The 20644-nt window shown below is 39.8% G+C and overlaps 1 protein-coding gene across 1 annotated transcript in view; it reads left to right on the forward strand.

Moving 5' to 3' along the window:
* THBS2 (thrombospondin 2) overlaps positions 1-19676 on the forward strand; it is a 45875-nt gene extending 26199 nt beyond the window's left edge. Inside the window, exons 14-22 of the mRNA XM_024203838.2 lie at positions 1123-1230; positions 3244-3403; positions 5635-5753; positions 8184-8418; positions 10464-10691; positions 11816-12087; positions 14065-14162; positions 15624-15763; positions 17780-19676. Coding sequence (XP_024059606.1) covers positions 1123-1230; positions 3244-3403; positions 5635-5753; positions 8184-8418; positions 10464-10691; positions 11816-12087; positions 14065-14162; positions 15624-15763; positions 17780-17787 — 1368 coding nt within the window. The 3' untranslated portion in view covers positions 17788-19676. The remainder of the gene's footprint in view (positions 1-1122; positions 1231-3243; positions 3404-5634; positions 5754-8183; positions 8419-10463; positions 10692-11815; positions 12088-14064; positions 14163-15623; positions 15764-17779) is intronic.
* The last annotated feature ends 968 nt before the right edge of the window (positions 19677-20644 follow it).

Genomic DNA, 20644 nt, shown 5'->3' on the forward strand with positions numbered 1-20644 from the left:
CCCAAGGTAAGGCATAAATTTGTAACAGTGAGAGTAATTAACCATTGGAACAATTTACCAAGTATTGTAGTGGAGTCTCCATCACTGACAATTAGATGTTTTTCTAAAAGATCTGCTCTAATAATTATTCTGGGGAAGTTCTATGGCCTGTGTTATACAGGAGGTCTGACTAGATCATCACAATGGTCCCTTCTGGCCTTGGAATCTATGAATCTATTTCTCCACTAACTATACTATTTTAAAAGAAAATAGCAGTTAAAATGCTGGCTCATTGTTTCACTTTTTTATATTTATATTTCCAATTTAGAAAGCCTATGTAGTTATTGTAAGAAATATTAGGTCCTTCAGTCGCCAAATGCTGCTCTTTTTTGCACCATTGTGATGCCATTGGGGTACATTCATGCAACCCCACTGAATTAAATAGGATTCAATGACTGTAAATGAGAACAGAATTTGCCTCCATGTGTTAATCAGAGTAATTGCTTTCTTGAAGTTTTTGAAAATCTGTACTTATTTTTTTGCCTTGTTCACTTGGAATAATCACCCTTTCCTCAGTTCTGATCTTCAATGCGAAATAAAAAAGGATACATTTGTCTTTTATTTTCAAAAGTCTTGAAAATCTAACAGTGCAAAAGGACACATGTCTCAAAACTACAGCCCCATGTCTATGTCTTCGTTGCATTAACTTTCCGTATGACAGATTACATCTGAAGATCATCCTTTTAGCTTTCATCTTCATTCTTCTGGTTAAAGGCAGCCAAAGCCAGCCACGTTACGTTGCAGTCTTCAAAGTTCCTTCATGAGCTGTCCATAAGGAGCTGACACTGTGTATATGTGTTTTTTCCTATCAGATGCTCTCTGTTAAAATACACTCCAAACATTTCTTCTAACAGAAGGAAGTTGGGGAATGTGATTTGCAACTTCATTTAATTTATTTTACAGCATGAAAACTGGATGAACTAATATTTTTGGCAACAAACAAACACAAAGTCTTTAAAATGTACTTGTGACCGATTTTCTCAGCTATGTGTTTTATAGCCTCTTGTGAGCTATATAGTCTTCAAGCCCATGTTATGAGCCTGTGACATAACAGAAATATAATGTACTGATTTTTCTGGACAGGATAACTGCCCCCATCTGCCTAATTCTGGACAGGAAGACTTTGATAAGGATGGCAAAGGTGATGCCTGTGATGAAGATGATGACAATGATGGGGTAGAGGATGACAAAGTATGAGATTTTATTTAATGGTTGATTTTTAAAAAAATGTCTTTTATCATTTTAATGCAACTCCCTGTGATGGGGTGGGGGGTCCCTGTCCACTGCGGGGTGAGTACACCCTGTCTCTCAAGCCGCCTTCTGCCTCTAGGCAGTGAGGCCTAAGAGTTTAAGTCCACCAACTGGCTCTTTGCTGTAGGGCTGTGCGGCCTAGGAGTCAGGGTCTATAGCAGTCCCCTGACTCCCCGGGCTGTAAGGCCTAGTGGCCAGAGTCACTAGCAATACCCTGGCTCCCAGGGCAGTGAGGCCTAGAGACCAGCGTCAATAGCACTATCCTGACTCTTGGGGCAGTGAGGCCTAGAGACCAGCGTCAATAGCACTATTCTGACTCATAGGGCAGTGATGCATAGTGGCCAGAGTCAATAGGTTTGGGCTGCCTCCCAGGGGGTAGAGGCCAGGGTAGGGAGTCCCAGGCCCTCCCTGCTCCACTGGGTCTCAGCCCAAGGCCCTGGTAGTGATGAATAGACTTGCCACTTAGTGAGGATCCGCCTGAAACATGCTGACTGCTGTAGGGACAATGACTAGTGCCTCCCTGGGCTACTTCCTACTGTGACTCCTGCAGTCCTGGCCTATGTGTCTTCGGGGTCTCTGTCCTCGGGTTGTGCTGATCCCGGGGGCTCCGACCTCCGAGTGGCATCCTCAGATACCTGGGCGCCTGCCTGAGTCTCTGCGTCTCCGGCTCCCACAGTCTGGGGCTGCAGCAGCTCCTGGGCTGCAGCCTGCAGCATGCATCCTTCCTCTCCGGCAGCTAGCCCAGATTGAGCTGGGCTCCTCCCTCTTATACTGGTGTTACACTTTGAGCATGCCCAGGAGGGACATGGGGGCTTGGCTTCTCAGCTCACAGGCAGGAGTTAACCCTTCCCTGTCCAGTGCGGGGTAAATGCACCCTGTCACACTCCCTTACAAGAAATAATGAAGGACTGTGTGGATCAGATCCTCAGTTGCATTAGGGCAGCTTTGAACTGCCCTGTCTTATCTCAATTACCCTTGAAGGGTACAGCCTAGTGCAGAGCAGAGTAGGATTGCAGGAGTGCAAAGAGGACCTAATGCCCCTTTTTAAGCCTCCATCCTATCCCGTGCTGTGCTGAGCGCTCTGTAGCATCACTTAGGGTTTTGGTATATTGACTAGAACAGGAGCTGGTCCTCTGGTTTAAATAAAAAATGACATTTGATTGCTTTGTCTGCACTGGGTAGAATGTAACAACCAAAGGGAAAAATGAGGTGTATTCTGCTGTGTGCCTTCATGTTCTGGATCTGACTCATACAGTCTGTATTTGGAAACTTAAAAAAAAAAAGTCGAACAAGCATTTGATCAATAACATTTATGTTGCATGTGCAGTTACAGAAATTATTGCCTTCAGTTACATTGTCCAGTTAGGTGACACTGAAGTGAGTATTCTTCTCTCTCAGGCACATTTATTTTTTTGTTACCATATGGCAGTATTTGATAAAATAGGACATATTTTGCCTTTCCATGATATCTTTTCCTAGAACGTCCAAAATAGTGAAGTCTGGCTGTTGCATTAAGAAAGTAATTTGTCTTCATGGAAAATGCTCGCACAACAACAAAATAGTGAAAAATATTCTCCAGAGACTTCTCTTAAGGTTCTAGAGACCTAGTCTCCTCTCCACACACGTATGTCGGGCCTGCTCCTCCACTGCCTTGCACATTAGGTAGTCACTTACATTTGTACAAAATGGGTATAATATGCCTACCAATCTGCCTTAGTATTTTGCACCTGCTTCGCAGAGGTGTAAATAGCTACACAAGGGAAAGGGCTAAGCTCATCAGTGGAAGGCACACTTGTACATCAATTTATATGTCTTAGTTTCATTTTCACTTTCATTTCTTCCTAAGTGGAACATGAGGGATGGGAGAGTGGGGAAATACTTCTTGATAAATGAAATAATGCCTCGAACCAAGCTGTGATTTATATTCTTAAATCCTTTGCTTCTGCTCGCTAGGACAATTGCCCTCTTCTGTTCAACCCCCGTCAGTTTGATTATGACAAGGATGAAGTTGGTGACCGCTGTGATAATTGCCCGTATGTGCACAACCCTGCTCAGATTGACACTGATAATAACGGAGAGGGTGACTCATGTGCTGTGGATATTGATGGTGATGGTACGTTCTTATTCGCTAAACCAAACAGCAACTGGTTACTATTCCAGACCTAATATTTATGGACAATGGGTGGGCTGGTTGCATTTGTATGTAAGATATAATCAGTTCCATCTCATATTTTACAGTCAGAAATATAGAAAAAGAAAGGGAAGACCAAGGTCCACCAATCCCCAGGCTCTGCATTGAACACAGGACATTGATTATAGACTCATAGACATTAAAGACAGACGGGACCATCATGATCATCTTGTCTGACCTCCTGCACATTGCAGGCCACAGGTCCTCACCCACCATTCCTGTAATAGGCCCATAACCTTGGCTTTGTATTGCTGAAGTCCTCAAATCTTATGTGAAAATAATGTGAAATGTACCCACATGAATGTAATAGATCACCCATGCCCAATGTTCTAGATAAATCACACTTCCCCACCCCATTCTAAGGCCCTTGCAAATATCCCTCAGAGGAGGAGAAGAATTTCTTCCTGACTCCAAAATAATCAGGATGCAATATGCTACTTTTGTTTCCTGTTTGGATACTAGAGGGAAAAAAAGATATCGGTCAAGACTCTATCTAGAGGATATTAATCTGGGCCAGGTAAAATCAGAATTGACCTGGATAATCATACAAAGCTCAAGCCAATCCACACTCAAACATCCTCTGAGTTTTGAAAAAGATAGTTTTATTTTGCTTATTTGTACACACCTCTCTAGTCTTGGTTTTGGCCAGAAATGGAAGCAAAAACATTGAAATATCTTTAGAAAGCTTGTTCTTGAAGCATTTCTAACATGGTTGAAACCCAGAAGTGTTAGAAATAGTAGAAAAAAGTCTGGTCTTGGATTTGCTTCAGTAATCATGCAACTTTTGGACACTTATCTGAATTGAACCTCTGAACCTTTTGAAGTTCTCCCATCACTCACAACATCAGATTCTTACTAGAGCTCATGGGACTTCTGCATGTGCAATGAGTGGAAAACATAACCCTGTATCTTTGGCTGAGACTCTGTATTTCAAAGTTTATATAAAGCTCCAGAAACCATATAATTGAAGAGATGATCCTAGTGTCATCTTCTGGCACTTGTGCCAACATTGTCTTAACTTTTTTTTGTCACCATGATATAATTTTGGAAGGAGAGGACAATTTGTTGCAAAATGAGAAGGAAGGGTGTCTGAATATTTGGCAACACTGTACAATTAATTATATATATGTTATAATAAGATGAGCTTATTTAGCACTAAAGCATGCGGTCATGCAATATATTGCTATATAGAATTCCTCAGGAATTCCATTGTGATATAGTATTTATTGCAGAGCATTACTCAAAAATTCTGGGTAGGTAGTTCCAACTCTAAGCAATGAAAATCCAAGTAATTTAAAATGAAAAACTTTTTTTTCTACTTTTTTAGCAATAGACATTTTCTTTAGGCTCACAAATATAAAAGGCCAAATTCTTCAAAGCCCATGCAGTCCTTACATAAGCAAAACTTCCATTGAAATATATCTGGGAGTTTTTACATTAGTAAGGAAAGCAGGATTTGGCCCACAGTATGAAATTACAGTAGAACCTCAGAGTTACAAGCACATTAGGAATAGAAGTTATTCGTATGAACAAAACATTATAGTTGTTCTTTCAAAAGTTTACAGCTGAACATTGACTTACTACAGCTTTGAAACTTTACCATGCAGAAGAAAAATGCTACTGTTAATCATCTTAATTTAAACGAAACAAGCATAGAAACAGTTTCCTTACCTGTCAGATCTTTTTTTAACTTTCCCTTTATTTTTTTAGTAGTTTATGTTTAACAGAGTACAGTACTGTATTTGCTTTTTTATTTTTTGGTCTCTGCTGCTGCCTGATTGCGTACTTCTGATTCCAAATGAGGTGTGTGGTTGACCGGTCAGTTTGTAACTCTGGGGTTTGTAACTCTGAGGTTCTACTGTACACCCATTCCTCAGTGGCTCTTTCATTTCTTATTGTGATGTGGTAGTACAATAAAACTGAAGCAGCTTTAATGGAATGGCAAATAAAACGTACCATGAATAAAACTCACTTCTGACAGAGGATCAGCATAGGGCTATGAACCTCTTAAGAGCCACTTAAACCCTCAAAATAGGGCTTCAATGGAATTTAAGTGGGGGCCTGACCTCTGCAATGGTATATCTTACTGTATGTGAACCAGCTGTGCTAGATTTCTTATCTACTTCAGTCACATTATTTTTTTACCCTCACAGACATTTTTAATGAACGAGATAACTGTCCATACGTTTACAACACTGACCAGAGAGATACAGATGGGGATGGAGTAGGTGATCATTGTGATAACTGTCCATTGGTGCACAATCCCGATCAGGTAAACACTAAGCCCATTTGTGTGAGGAGTGATGGGTGGGAGGATTTGCTCTTGATGTGGGAAATCTGAAAGCAACCTTCTAACTGCTTGTATTAATGCTGACCTCAGAGTAGGACAGAAAGAGAGAGAAAATGTTTAAGGAACTAAACTAAATTATTATTATTATTGTTATGATAATTTGCATTGGAGTCAAGCACAGAGACCTCTACCAAGATCAGGACCCCATTGAGCTAGGCACTGTACAGACACATAGTAAAGGGCAATCCCTGCCTCAGAGAACGTATCGCTTAAATAGACAAGAGGTGGAAGGGGAAAGAGTGACAGAGAAGCTAATTAATTCTCCCAAGGACTCAGATCAGCAACAGAACCAGAAATGGAGTCCAGGTCTCCTGACTCTCAGTCCAGTGCCCTGCCCATTAGACCATCTTGCCCTCCTTTATGATCTTTAGCTAGCTGATTGCTCTGTGGGGGTGTGGGAGATACAGTACAGACTCACTGGGTAAAAGGCCAGGAAGCTCTTCTATTATCACAGGATACAGAATAATTTGAATGATGTAATTTTAAAAGTTTGATATCCCACAAGCCACCAGTGCAAAATGCGGCCTAAATTCACTTCTGAACTGGAGAGGCCCATTTCTCCTATCACAGGACATCAGTAACTGTGATTGATTTCAGTGACAGTTACTCAGACCTGTGGTAGGAGAATCATGCCCCTTCCTTCACAGAAGAGACATATCAATGCATGGAAAAGAAAAGGCCGTATTTTGCCCATTTTTCATTTCCACATGAAACATAAAGGCCCATTATGGCAATGATACACTCTGTTTAGTGACAATTCTCTTCTGCCTGCAATCCACCCACTTTACATGAAAAGAAAACTGCCCTGATTGGCAACATAATATATGAACAACTCTTTTATGATATTCATGGTAAATTGCAGGTTCTGGTATGAACTGAAAGCAAAAGTTATGCAAAATAGTTTTGCAAGTTTTCAATGATCTAACACTGAATATTGCCTTGGTTCAGGTGAATGCCTTGGAATTTATAATTATGCAAAGTTATTGCACTTAGCTTCACCTCAGGGCTTATAATAACTAAACTTCATTGAGACCAATAGCAGCCACTCATACCTTAAGAACCTTGTCTGGGCAAGACAGTTCATATGAGCACTACACAGCTTGCACAGACTTCAATAATATGAGGTAACACACTCTCATGAGGGACTATCGGGCCAGCTGAAATGCATGATATCATATATGCATCTATTTTGTGCTTGCAATGCTAATTATGTTCCAGGGAAGAATTTTATCATATTGCACTATGTTTTATTAAATGATTACATCTGATTTTTGTCCTGCAATGTATCTAATGAATACTCTAGTGTCCATCCCAGATTTTTAAATTGTTATAACCGTTGCAGTCAAACCCCAAACAGCTGGCTTTAAGACTGAAAAGTTAGATCTGAATTGTACATCCTTCTTTTGGACCTTTAACATTTTATATATATAAAAAACCCTCCTCTTCAATGTAGGCATTAAACTTCCTTATATGTGAAAAACAACAGGCCTGATTTTCAGGTCTGGCCAAGTGCCGCTCCGTGCAGAGCCTGAGGGGTTTGGGGCAAAGATGTCGTTAACCCCACCTTTGCACTCCCTGTATTCCTGTGCCATTTGGAGAACAATTTGGCTCCCGCTGCAAGTTAGAGAAACCTTAGGTCTGCTTTGAACTTCACTTGGCTCTCCATGGCTCCAAGAGTCCACATGGCAACAAAAATTGCCAGAATGCAGTGGCACTCCAGGCAAACCTCCTATCCTGGCCATACCCCTGGCATGACCCTTATGATGCAGGCAGTGAAGACTCTATGGGTATGTCTACACTGCAGTTAAAACTCCTCAGCTGGCCCATGCCCTGTGAGGGTTCTTGAACCCGGACTCCAGCCTGAACCCAAACATCTACACTGCAGTTAAACAGCCCCTTAGCCCAAGCCCTGCAAGCCTGAGTCAGCATGGCTTGGACTAGCCATGGGTTTTTAATAGCAGTGTAGACATACCCTATGATGCACAGAGAACTCCTTTGCATCAGGGTTATTTCCTGTGGGCTAGATCTGACCAAGGTACAGCAGTGTAAAGGGGATGTATCAGACCTGTGAATTAAGACCAGTAGGTTCCAACCAACAAATGTAAACTAAGAGCCATGTAGGAAAATGTTTGCCCAAGTTTCGGTAAGATCTTCATTGATATTCTTCATATTAGAGTGAAAAAAATTGAAATTTTATTACATTTCTACTTCATAGAAATTTGTCACCACAATATAGGAGCTCTTCAGGAAGTTACTGAAAGAGAAATGTAGAGAATAAGGAAACATGCCATCTCAATTCTGTGCTTTGTAACAATCAAGATGCCAATGTTGTTGCCTGTTTTTTTTCTATAGACTGACATAGATAATGACCTGGTTGGTGACCAGTGTGACAACAATGAGGACATAGATGAAGATGGTCACCAGAACAACCAAGATAACTGCCCCTACATCCCCAATTCTAACCAGGCTGACCATGATAAGGATGGCAAAGGGGATGCATGTGATTCTGACGATGACAATGATGGTGTTCCTGATGACAGGGACAATTGTCGGCTCATGTTCAACCCTGACCAAAAGGACTCTGATGGTAAGAACCAAGTAGCGTGGGTTTGATTCAGTTCTAAGTACATGAAGAACTGGTGCATGTATAGACCAATGCGAAGGATATTTTTTTCCATGGATAAAAGAAATAAGACATTTCAGACCAAATTGAGCCCCGAGGTAACAGGCCTGATATCACTGACCTCAGTGAAGTTTCTCCTGCTTATGCCATGTCTGAACTTGGAACATTGTATTAATGTATTAAAGGGCATCAAACTAGAACTGGTCAAACATATAATATAGTTTTGATTAAAAAATTGACTGTTATTTAAAAAACCAAATTTTCTGGGACAATTTTTCTTTCCTTTTCAAATGTTAATTTTTTGATGAAATATTAAACTAGAAATTTTTTAATTAAAAAAACTGTTTTGGTTTTTGAAAACCAACACAACTGACAGTTTTGGTATTCAACTTCAGTTTTTTATTGAAAGAACCAAAATATTCCATAACATTTAAAAATGAGAAATATTCATTTATTTGTAAATATACATGGAAAATATTTGCCATTTTTCAACCAACTCTACTAAAAATTGTTTCACAGAGGAAACACTTTAGGTATGTGTTGATCATGTGCATTAGACAGTTACATAAATGGATGCAGTATTTTTCTTCATTTCTTGTCCTGAATTGTTGCGCTGTAGTCCTGGTCACTGTTAAACAGCTGTAATGGTCTACCACATAGATGGTTGCAGTTCAGTGGTTAATGAACTGTTACCAATATATATAAAACATATTTTGTGATCCTTTAGGATAAAAACTGCTATATACGTTTGATATATTTATCAGTAATGATCCACAAAATAAATAAATATGAGCAATTTCTTAGTTACACAAGTGTAAATAAAATTGCTGGAGTTATTCCACATTGATGCTGGTGTAACTGAAAGCAAAATTTAGTTCATATGTTCATAGTGACGATACATTTACAGTGGACCAGTTCTCAATTGCTGCTCTGGTTACTTTGGAAATCCTTGGGTGATATAGAACAGTGATCGCAGTTCCCACACCTCCTCTGCTCCCAGTATCCTGGTATAAGGGGGGCATGGCTAGGATAAAGAGGGAATGACTTACACAACTCTGTGCCCTGCCAATCTCTGTAATGGCCCCATAGCCCATGGGCTGCTGTAACTTCTATCAGGACCTCTGCAGTCCAAGGGTGACTTGGGGATCTGGGCAGTATAGTTCAGTTAAAGCCAGCTTTTGGTCCTCCTGGTCTTGTGCCAAGCATAGCTCAGCTGGGCTATGGAGGTCTAGGCCAGCGTATGTGTGAATGCACTTCTGTGAAGACTGTCCAACAGAATCAGTAGTACAGGTTGACTTGCTCTTCATCATCATCAACAACAGAAGAAATGTTGTTTGACTTCGGCAAAAGCCAAACTATAACTAAAACCAAAAGATGTTCATGTGCTCTCAAGTATGTGAGCCACACAATTTTAAGTTGCAGACCTGGATAGAGTTTGTGGACGACATGGCTGGTTGGACAAATGCTTTCAATATCTTTTGAAACAAAATCAACTCTGTCAGCAGTCAGGACCACTGGGAACTTCAGCAACATATGCATTGAATAATTAAAATTCTTGTATGGATTCAAGAATTGCTTCTTTGATATTGGCAAAGGGAATAAAGTTGGAAATGCATAGTTTTTATCTTAAGTGTTAAGATAAACAAGTACGGGAGTGCACAGCTGGTCAGAATTTGGAGTTCTACTTGGCTGTCAGACAGTGGAATGTGGAACCATTTTCCCACCAAGCTGAACTGCAGAAAGTCTTTGAGGTTCCTAAGGTTCATTCTCCTTCTTTCTGTCAGAAAGCCTGTGCTTGAAGAATACAATGGTGATCAAGTGCACTAAAGACATTTTACATCTGCCTCTGATATAAGTCCTTGTTGGTGGCAGGATGGTACACTACATAGACTACTGGTCTCTTCCAGTGTAGTAATTCCTACGTGAACAGCTGTTGACTTATATAAATAGAGAAGGAGAGAGGTACAAAATGCTAACAATTTTTGCCTGTATATGTGTTCTGCTTGTAGGTGATGGCAGAGGTGATATCTGCAAAGACGATTTTGACAATGACAGTGTCCCAGATATTTATGACGTGTGCCCCGAAAATGTTGACATCAGTGAAACTGACTTCAGAAAGTTCCAGATGGTCCCCCTGGATCCAAAGGGAACAGCTCAAATTGACCCCAACTGGGTTATTCGTCACCAGGGCAAAGAACTGGTGCAGACTGCCAACTCTGATCCTGGCATAGCAGTAGGTGAGTATCAAAAGAGAAAAGAATTATCTGGATTCTTTGGAACAGTGCTGGCTGAAACACATACAGAATAATACACAGCCCTAGACCTTAGGACAGAGATAGTGCTGTTTATCTTCAAAGCACTTTACTTTAACTACAACACTTTCTTCAACAAATTATTCCCATTTTACAGATAGGGGAAATGAGACAGAAGGTTTAAAATACACAGAGTCACTGTCAGAGCTGGGATTAGGACTCTGAATTTTTCATAGTGACCTGAGTGTTCAAGCTGCTAGACCACACTTCTATTTTACTTTGTGTAGCACATCAAAGAACTGCATAGTCTTGTTTCTCTTTTCATATAGAAGCCCAACATAGCATGGATTTGTTCATTTACTCAAATGGGAGTATATATATCCTGAGTGTCTGAGAGTGCCTGTGTGTATATACTTGTCAGAGTTTTTTCCTATTGCTGTTGGCACAACTCTTTGCTCAGCTAATGAAGAAAAAGCATTCTGTATTGAGGTTGTATATGAGAAAAAAGCCTATTGAGCTATTTGATTCCATTTCATTTTGGAATGTCAGCTGCTATATGTTAGACCTACCCACATGCATTTTTATAGAGTTAATTCTGATAGGTAAGAGGGAACATAGTTGTTTCACTGATCTGAATAAATCAGGACTGAGGAAGGCTTGCAAACATACATCACATTTGTTGTTCTTCCTGCCAAATGCCTCCTCCTTGCTCCCAACTGGTATTGTAAGGGATCCTAATGTAAGACACTATAAATCTTAGTTTTTTCTTTAAAAGGGCTATCAAGTCATGTTGTTTCTGTAACAGCAGTATTACAAGAGGGAAAGGGACAGAAAAATGCAAAGACTACACAGAAACAAAGGTAAAAAGAGAGGATGATATCATCTTATCCTCATCCTGGTTTAAGGAATGAGACAGAACAGATATATAAGTACTATATAAACAGTACATATGACTTCATTCTCTCTCTCTCAACCCCTTCCCCCCCCCCCCCAAAAAAACCCCTAGAAAGCCCAAAGCAACAAAAATGGTATAACAGTCTGCTTTCAAGCATTCTGAATTTGCACCACATGGAGGAACTGAATATCTTGCACATTTAATCCTCTACCAGGTTTCGATGAGTTCACCTCTGTTGACTTCAGTGGCACATTCTATGTTAACACAGACCGTGATGACGATTATGCTGGGTTTGTGTTTGGTTATCAGTCCAGCAGTCGATTTTATGTCCTGATGTGGAAGCAAGTCACACAGACCTACTGGGAGGACAAGCCCACCAGGGCTTATGGTTATTCAGGGGTATCACTCAAAGTAGTGAACTCCACGACTGGCACTGGTGAGCACTTGAGAAATGCTCTCTGGCACACTGGAAACACACCTGGACAGGTAAGAGAATCAAGTCTTCATACCATTGAGGGGTTACCAATATTGTAAAAAGGGGGCTGACACAAAAACCGGTTACCAATTAAAAAAGGGCACTGAGGCTCAGTATGCCAATAAGAGTAAGGAAAATAGTAAATGACTTTTCAATGTTATTTTAATTTTTGGATAAAATTGCCAGTCTTTTTAGAGGCTTTTGTTGTTATTTATTTGTACTGTTTACAAAGTAATGCAAAATGTACATAGATAAAAGAGAATGTACAAAGTAGTTAAAAAGAACCTGCAAAATCAAAGGACAAGGAGTACAGGTAATTCTTCCAGCTTGGAGATAGTATTGGTGTTACAATGGGCTTTATTCTCTTCAGATGGGTGTTTAAACACCCACCTTTGGGGCATCACATATATTTGATGTTTATATTTCTGAACGTGGCTGTGTTCAGAACGTTTGCCGCAAACTCCCAAGTCTTGTAATAACTTCACAGGGTGGCCTTTGTGACCCTACGGAAGCCCATTGAAGTTAGTGAGGCACCACACAAGCACAGGGATCCAACTGCATACAGTTCATTCCAGGGTCTGGGCCTTCCTGGAGAGTTTTATTGTGCCAGAGATTTGAAACAATATACAATAAATATTGGGCCAGTCTTGCAGTAGCGCTTACTCAGCTGATTAGTCCCATTTCTTTCAATGTAGCTACTCACATAGGTAAGTGTAGCAGGATCAGTTCTCTAGGGTGAACGTTGTGTGAGTGTGTGTGTGTATCTGAACATGTACAGAACTCAAAGACAAAATATATTCCCAGGTCTCCACTCCCCTTTACTTTCCTTGCACTTTTTCATCAATTATCAACATTTTCATCAAGTGGTCTGGAAATAAATATAAAATTACTGCTGATAAAATTTTTGGATGACACAAAGCTTACCAGAGTGGTAAATAATGATGAAGACATGCCAGTCATATAGCGTGATCTGGATCGCTTGATAAGCTGGGCCCATTCAAAAAAGAAATGTAGGCCATACTTACAGAATGGCAACTATATTCTGGAAAGCAGTGATTCCGAAAAGGATCTAGGGCTCAGAGTGGATGAGCAACTGAACATGAGCTCTTAGTGTGATGCTGTGCCAAAAAGAGCTCATGTGCTCCCTGGATGTATAAACAGGGAAATAGTGAATAGGAGGAGGGAGGTTACATCTGTATGCAGCATTGGTGAGACCTGTTCTGGAATGCTGCATCAGGTTCTAGTGCCCATATTTTAAAAAGGATACTAAAAAATTAGAGGGTGAAGTAAAGAGCCAAAAAATGCTTTGAGTAATAAATAAAATGCCTTGGAGGGAGAGACTTAAAGAGCTCAATCGGTTTAATTTATCCAAGAGAAGACTAAGAGGTGACTTGATTACAGTGTCTAATACCTTCATGGGGAAGGTTGGAGGGAATACTATGCACTAAAGGATTCTTTAATCTAGCAGAGAAAGGCCTAACAAGAACCAATGGCTAGACGTTGAAGCCAGACAAATTCAAATTAGAAATTAGGTATAATTTTTTGACAGTGAGGGTGGAACAAACTAGCAAGGGAAATGGTGGATTCTCCATCTCTAATATCTTCACATCTTTCTGGGAAGATATTCTTTCGCACAAGATATTCTTTAACACAAGTTATTGGGCTCAATACAGTGGTAACTGGGTGAAATTTTATGGCCTGTGATATACAGGAGGTCAAACTAGAAGATCTAATTGTCCCTTCTGGCCTTAAAGTCTATGAATCTATGAATTAATCTACTTGTTTGAGAGTAACTGATGTATAACTGAAGATGGCAATTTTCATGTTACTTAATATAGGTGACCAGAGTGTGGGGGGAATGGCGTTCAGTATCACTAAATTTTAAAGTGATTTTTAGTTTGGTGATACAAAGAAAATAGGCTGTGATCAGATAACCAGTTGCGGTAGTACAAACTGTTTCTAATGAAGCATTTGTATTCCTACTGTAGGTACGTACCTTGTGGCATGACCCCAAGAATGTTGGCTGGAAAGATTATACTGCCTACAGGTGGCAGTTGATTCACAGGCCTAAAACAGGATTAATAAAGTAAGCGGTATTTCAATGCCTACAAATTTCCTAATAATATAAGCTTTCGTTTCTAATGAAGTAGTGGCTTTTAATGGTTTGTTTGTTAATTCCAGTGCTGATGATTCATTCATGGCAGACTGTTTCTCTATTTTTGGAACATTTTATTAGATTTTAAATAACTTCTCTCTCTCCTTCACACACACACATCAGATGTGTTCAATTTCATTAGGACTGTTTAGTATTTACATAAACTAAATATTATTAAATAAAAATATATTGAATTCTTACTAAATAACTGTTTTGTAAAGTAGCCAAGAAAGAGAAATTCCAAAACAATACTCAAAGTAAGATTAAAACTTGACATTTTTTTCCTATCTAGTTCAGCATTCTGTCTCTGACAGTGGCTTACACCAGGTACTCCAGAAACATCTGTAAACACCTCTGTAATGCACACAAAAATGCACTGCTATGTATTACATTATGAAGGATATCTTTTCCTAACCCTAATTGGTTATCTTATGCCTTTTAAACATGAGGATTGACAGTGCAGATAATTTTTAACCTGCAGTAAATACTGTAACTGTATATTACATTTTTATTGGGGAAATTATCTCTTGCCTCTTTAGACCTGAATAGCCCAGGACTCATCAGGACTAATACAGTTTTGTTCTGTTGCATGATGTGGGGAGTAGAAAGGATTTGGGGACCACATGGGTCATCCATTACATTAGAAAGAATAAAAGACAGTTTATCTATGTAATATAAGCCATCCTGCTTTAGAGCATAGGCCAGCGATTAATTGACAAAGGATAGAAAGATACTCCTGTTATGGGCAGGTTATTTCACAGTTGTGCACTCACTATGGTGTTTCTTGCACTTTCCTCTGAAGCAGCTGGTACTGGCCACTGTCAGACAGGATACTGCTCTAGTGGGCCCATTGCCCTAATCTAATGTGGCAGGTCCTATGGTCCTTGTACATGAAGCTCCTTCTTCATCCTATTGGGAATTCTAATAGAAAAAGAAAAATTAACTAGGTTTTTGAATAGTCATTAAAATGTATTTATTTGTGAGGAGGTAACAGACTTACCGTGAGTCAATTAAATTATGTGTATATTTCTCAAGCTAACCTCTAAGCATAAAGAGGCATGTGGCTAATCAACATTAAGAACATGACACTCCTTCTTGACACTCCAGAAGACTTAGCTGTAATAACACAAGGATTTTGAAAATTCTTTGCAGATGATGTTCATAAAATTACTCATGGAACAGCACCAGGGCTTCCAATAAATGGGCTATGACTACCAGACAGACTCGGGGAGGTATAACAGAGGAATGACCCATGTAATAAACTTGTACTACATGGCACCTAGTGTTAGAATTCAACATCATGTCATCACCTGACAGCTGCTATTACATGTTTCAACCTTGGAATGTTCTGTTGATTCACTATAGTAATCTAAAACATCTTTCTTTTTACAGAGTTTTAGTATATGAAGGAAAACAGGTCATGGTAGACTCTGGACCAATCTATGATAAGACCTATGCTGGTGGACGATTAGGTCTTTTTGTCTTCTCTCAAGAAATGGTCTACTTCTCTGACCTCAAATATGAATGCAGAGGTTAGTTTTTCAGTGAACTAGGCAATTATGAAAGTTTTATTTATGCCACGATTAGTTCAGTCTCCCAGCTAAACATGAGGGCAGTGGTTTTCAAACTGTGGGTCACGACCCAGAAGTGGGATGCAGAATGTAAGGCACTGGGTCGTGGCGGCTCTGGTCAGCACCACTGACCGGGCCATTAGAAGTCCCATCGGTTGTGCTGCCCAGCTAAGGCAAGCTAGTCCCTACCTGTTCTGATACTGTGCTGCACCCCGGAAGTGGCGAGCAGCAGGTCTGAGAACCAGCCAATGGGAGCTGAGGGGGCGGTGCCTGCAGGTGAGAGCCGCGCAGAACCGCTTGCATGCCTCCGCCTAGGAGCCAGACCTGCTGCTGGCTACTTCCAGAGTGCAGCAAGGTCCTCAATGCCAGGACAGGCAGGAAGCCTGCCTCTGCACTCCCTTGCACCGCTGACTGGGAACCGCCCAAGATAAGCCCATGCCCCAATCCCCTGCCCCAGCCCTGAGCCCCCACAAACTTGGAGCCCCTTCCTGTACCCCAAGCCCTTCATCCCTGGCCCCACCCCAGAGCCTGTACCCCCAGCCCAGAGCCCAGAGCCCTGACCCCCTCCCACACCTCAACCCCCTGCTACAGCCCTGAGCCCCCCCTGCACCCCAAACCCCTCATCCCCAGCCCCACCCCAGAGCCTGCACCGCCAGACCAGAGCCCTGACCCCCTCCTGCATTCCAATCCCTTGCCCCAGCCCAGATCCGCCTCCCACACCCTGAACCCCTCATTTCCAGTCCCACCCCACAGCCCTCACCCCCACACCCCAACCCTCTACCCCAGCTCTGTGCTCCTCCCACACCCCAAACCCCTCATCCCCAGCTCCATTGCGTCACGGGCATCAACAATTTTCTTCAACTGGGTCGCCAGAAAAAAAGTTTGAAAACCACTGCACTAGGGAGAAAAGATAGAAATAGAAAGTATCTTCCAGTTGTTGAATGGAATCCTTAATCTATCAATCATTCTGAAATAACTCAATCAATTCTTAACTATGAATGAAACAAGAGGGAGTTTATTTTGAGTTGATCAACATGCTGTCCTGAAACAAGTGGACTTAAGCATGTGCTTAACTGCTTTCCTGAATCAGGGCATGACTGTATAACATATAGCAATAATCCTGATAAATTTCAGCCAGAAGGCATGTTCCAAAGCCATAAGGGACCACAGCATAATTTAGACACTGATTCATTAAAATAGCTTGGATCCCACTAGTCTTAATGTAAATCTGAATAACCACAAACACATGTTTAATACAATCTGCCTGGAAAAAGAAGATGGAATTATCTGAGGGAGATATTTGTTTGGAACTGTGTGTGTATATCCAGCGCATTAGTGTGTGTTGCATGTGTGATGGTCACCTTCATGCCCAACACACTGGGAGTGAAGCAGGGAATCTCTAGAGCTAAAAGTGTGAACTGCTACAGCTTGAGCTAAAGAGCCAATGTTACCTAGCTGGGAGATGTAACAACTCATATCTTCTATTGATCAGAGCAGGACTTGTAACATGTATTCAGTAGTGGGTTACTCATGCACTTGCAGACTTATGGATAGCCCTTCTTTAAGGAGGCATTAAGGATTCAGTGGATATTTTCAATTCTCATTTTATAGAAGTGTAGGACTGGAAGGGACCTCAATAGGTCATCTTGTCCAGTCCTCTGGACTCAAGGCAGGACTAAGTAATAACTAGACCATTCCTCACAGGTGTTTGCCTAACCTATTCTTAAAAACCTCCAAATATGGTGATTCATGCAGTCTCCATTTAAAAAAATATAATGAAACCATCCACAACGTTATAAATGTGAAAATATAGTACTATTAAAAAGAAAATGAACTCAGAACAGGAAAAGTAATCTTTGTATTACACAGGCTGCTTCCCTTTTACTATAGCACATTTGAGCTCTTGTTCCATTTTTACTGTATTCCACACCAAATATGCCTCTGCACCAATTAATATCTGTTTCTCTTTTACTTTAGATTTCTGAGCTATGGTTGCTGCATTACCAGCAAAGTACTGTAGATGCTGTGCAACCTAGACACCTCAGTACATCCTGGTACTCCCAACTTCTCTTTCTGTGTACCTCCTCCTCCTCCGGCCTTCTGTTCAACTGACCTTGTACCTCCCTGCTGCCAAGAGTGGCTTAGCCAATCCTGCGCTCAAGTGCCTTCTGAAAACTAGGACTAATGGGACCTAAATGTGAGCGTCCAACCCACCACTGAAGCAAAAGCAGATTGATACATTAGAACATTTTTGTAGAGTGAAAACTTAGCAAGACTTGTTTGTTTGTTTTTTTACAAAGGAATGACGTTTACATATAAAGTGTAATTACTTAATGTATTTATATATATATGGAGAAAAGGGGGATGTGTATCATCCATTGTCTTAAACTAAGTGGGAAAAAAAGTGTTAAAACCACTTTTTTATGCCTAGGGTTGACACTTCCCTTGCTTCGATCAGGGCTGGACCTCAGTAACACAAAACCTCTGAGCCTAATTTCAGTAAAATAACAAAGGGACCACACCAACAATATCTAGCCTAATAATGAAGAAGCCATTGGAGAATAAAGTGAAGGCCACATAATATGAAGATGGCTTGATGCAAAAAGATCTTTCAGCTGATAAGGATGCTTTTACTAACTCTTCAGAAATACCTTTTAAGATTAGAAGTTGCTGAAATGTCAGATTTTTAGTTTCAAATAATGTCTAACTAGAAATAACAATGCATGTTATTTGTATGGACTTAAATCAGGACAAATACAATTGAACCAGCACTTAAACTTCAACATAAGAAAGCATAGCAATTCAGTTAAGCACATAAGGCCATCCACTGTGGCTTTTATAAAATGGTTTCCAGTTGGCCAGTGTACATCTTTTTTTGCATTCCCTCTTGCTAAACATATTTCATGACCATCTGGAACAAGTTGAACCTGAACCACTTTTCCATCTCTGCTGCAAAAAGCACTTTGACATCCTGAATCCTGATCTAGGATTATGAAAAGGTAGCCACGCTACCATTACCTAATTTAGAAATTCGGAAATTAAGGTTCCAGTTATAAATATTTTGTTAATATTTATCATGATTACACATACTGCTACCTTCTCTGATAATTTATTTTTAAAGCCTGTCATACAGTGCATTAGTAATGCATTATTAACAAATAATGCTAGAACAATCTGTTAAAAAAGCATATCACAACATGAAGATATCATTGAAGCAATGTACACCCTTGTTTAAACATGCGGTTTTATGTCATTACAATCCAGCATGCTCTAAAGTAGCACATGATTAAATAAATAATAATGAGGAATTTATAAATGGAACCTTAATATATATATACGGTTATCCTAATTTTAGTATTTTGTATTGTTACCTATGTCTGCTGTATATAGAACTGTTTTATTTTTTAAATAATGCTGAAGGGATACCAGTGTTTATTCTAACCAGATACAACAGTTATTCAGTTATACAATAGTATGCAAGTATTTAACACTTTTTTGTTTTGTTTAAGATGTATGAGCTTTGTTCACAAAAAAAAACCTCTTGCTAGTATAATTTTAATCACAGATGAGGTTTACTAAGGGAATAATACAGTATCTCTTGCCTTATCATAGGGCATGGTGAGCCAAATGTTGACTCAGCTCATTTTTTCCTTTTAAATAGATTTTACTACTATATTCATTAGAAAGAATTCACAGTTTGGGGCTTTATTGCACATTTTACAGTCTCTTTATATTAACAAACCCTTTTTTAAAAAAAAAATCCTCCTTATGAGGTTTTTTGAGTTTGTTGCAATTCATACTTTTGTTGTTTCAAATTGTATCCCCAAGTCCCAATGAGAAAGTGGGGAGACTTCATTAAATGTAATGATTGTGATGGACGTGTAGGGTTTTTTGGTTTGGTTTTGTGAAAGCATGACATCAGTGTGGGGATGAAGATGTTAATATTTAGATTGTACCATAATTTTCCTATTCTATGTAAATTATTTATGAAGATTTTCTTTTTTCTTTTTCTTTTTTTCTTTGCAAGGGTGTGTGTGCATGTGAGAGAAAAAAGGAGGGAGAGAATGAGATCAATGAAACTTCACTTTGTTTTGCCAAAGATTGTAAATAATTATTTATTTGTTTACACAGACAAAATTCACCATTTAACATCCTGCTTCATTTAGTCAGATCATCATTTTTTATATTTTAACAATTAATGATAGGAAATAAACTGTAAAAAGGTTTTATAAAAAAAAATCTCTTTACCTTTTTTATAGTTAAAAAAATGTTTCTTAAAAAAGAAAAAAAGAAAGAGCTACCAGGCCCTGAAACTCTCTGGTATCTAAACAAACCTGTTGCTTGGTTATAAATCATTTCATGTCAAACGGATCTGTTGGTTAGTTACAAATCATTGAGTATATTTTAAGGATGTAACAGCAGGCTTCCTGGTCTCATTGAAAAGAGCCATAATTCCACTTGAGCCACTTTATCTCTTGGTGAACCACCCAAAATTGTTTTATTTCTGACACTATAATTGAGAAATTCACTCCTGCTTCTTGTCATTGCCAGACAAATGCACAGGTTTCTGCACTGGATCTTGGCCAGCGTAACTGAACAGATGTATAGTCTGGTCCTGTAATCCTTACTCCCAGACATCCTATTGAAGTCAATGGGATATATTAGTGTGAATAAAGATTACCCACACAATCAAGGGTTTCAGCAATGAGCGCTTTGGGATGGTTCACACAGAACAAGAAATGAGAAAAAAATTCTCAAAACAACATGATGATAAGATGATGGTAGATGATAAACTGCAATCATTTGGAGAGGGGGCAGGTGAATTGGTTTAGAAAAAACAGG

The sequence above is a fragment of the Terrapene carolina genome, unplaced genomic scaffold, assembly GCF_002925995.2.
Source record: "Terrapene carolina triunguis isolate 2854851 unplaced genomic scaffold, T_m_triunguis-2.0 Scaffold85, whole genome shotgun sequence".
In the NCBI taxonomy this organism is placed as follows: domain Eukaryota; kingdom Metazoa; phylum Chordata; order Testudines; family Emydidae; genus Terrapene; species Terrapene triunguis.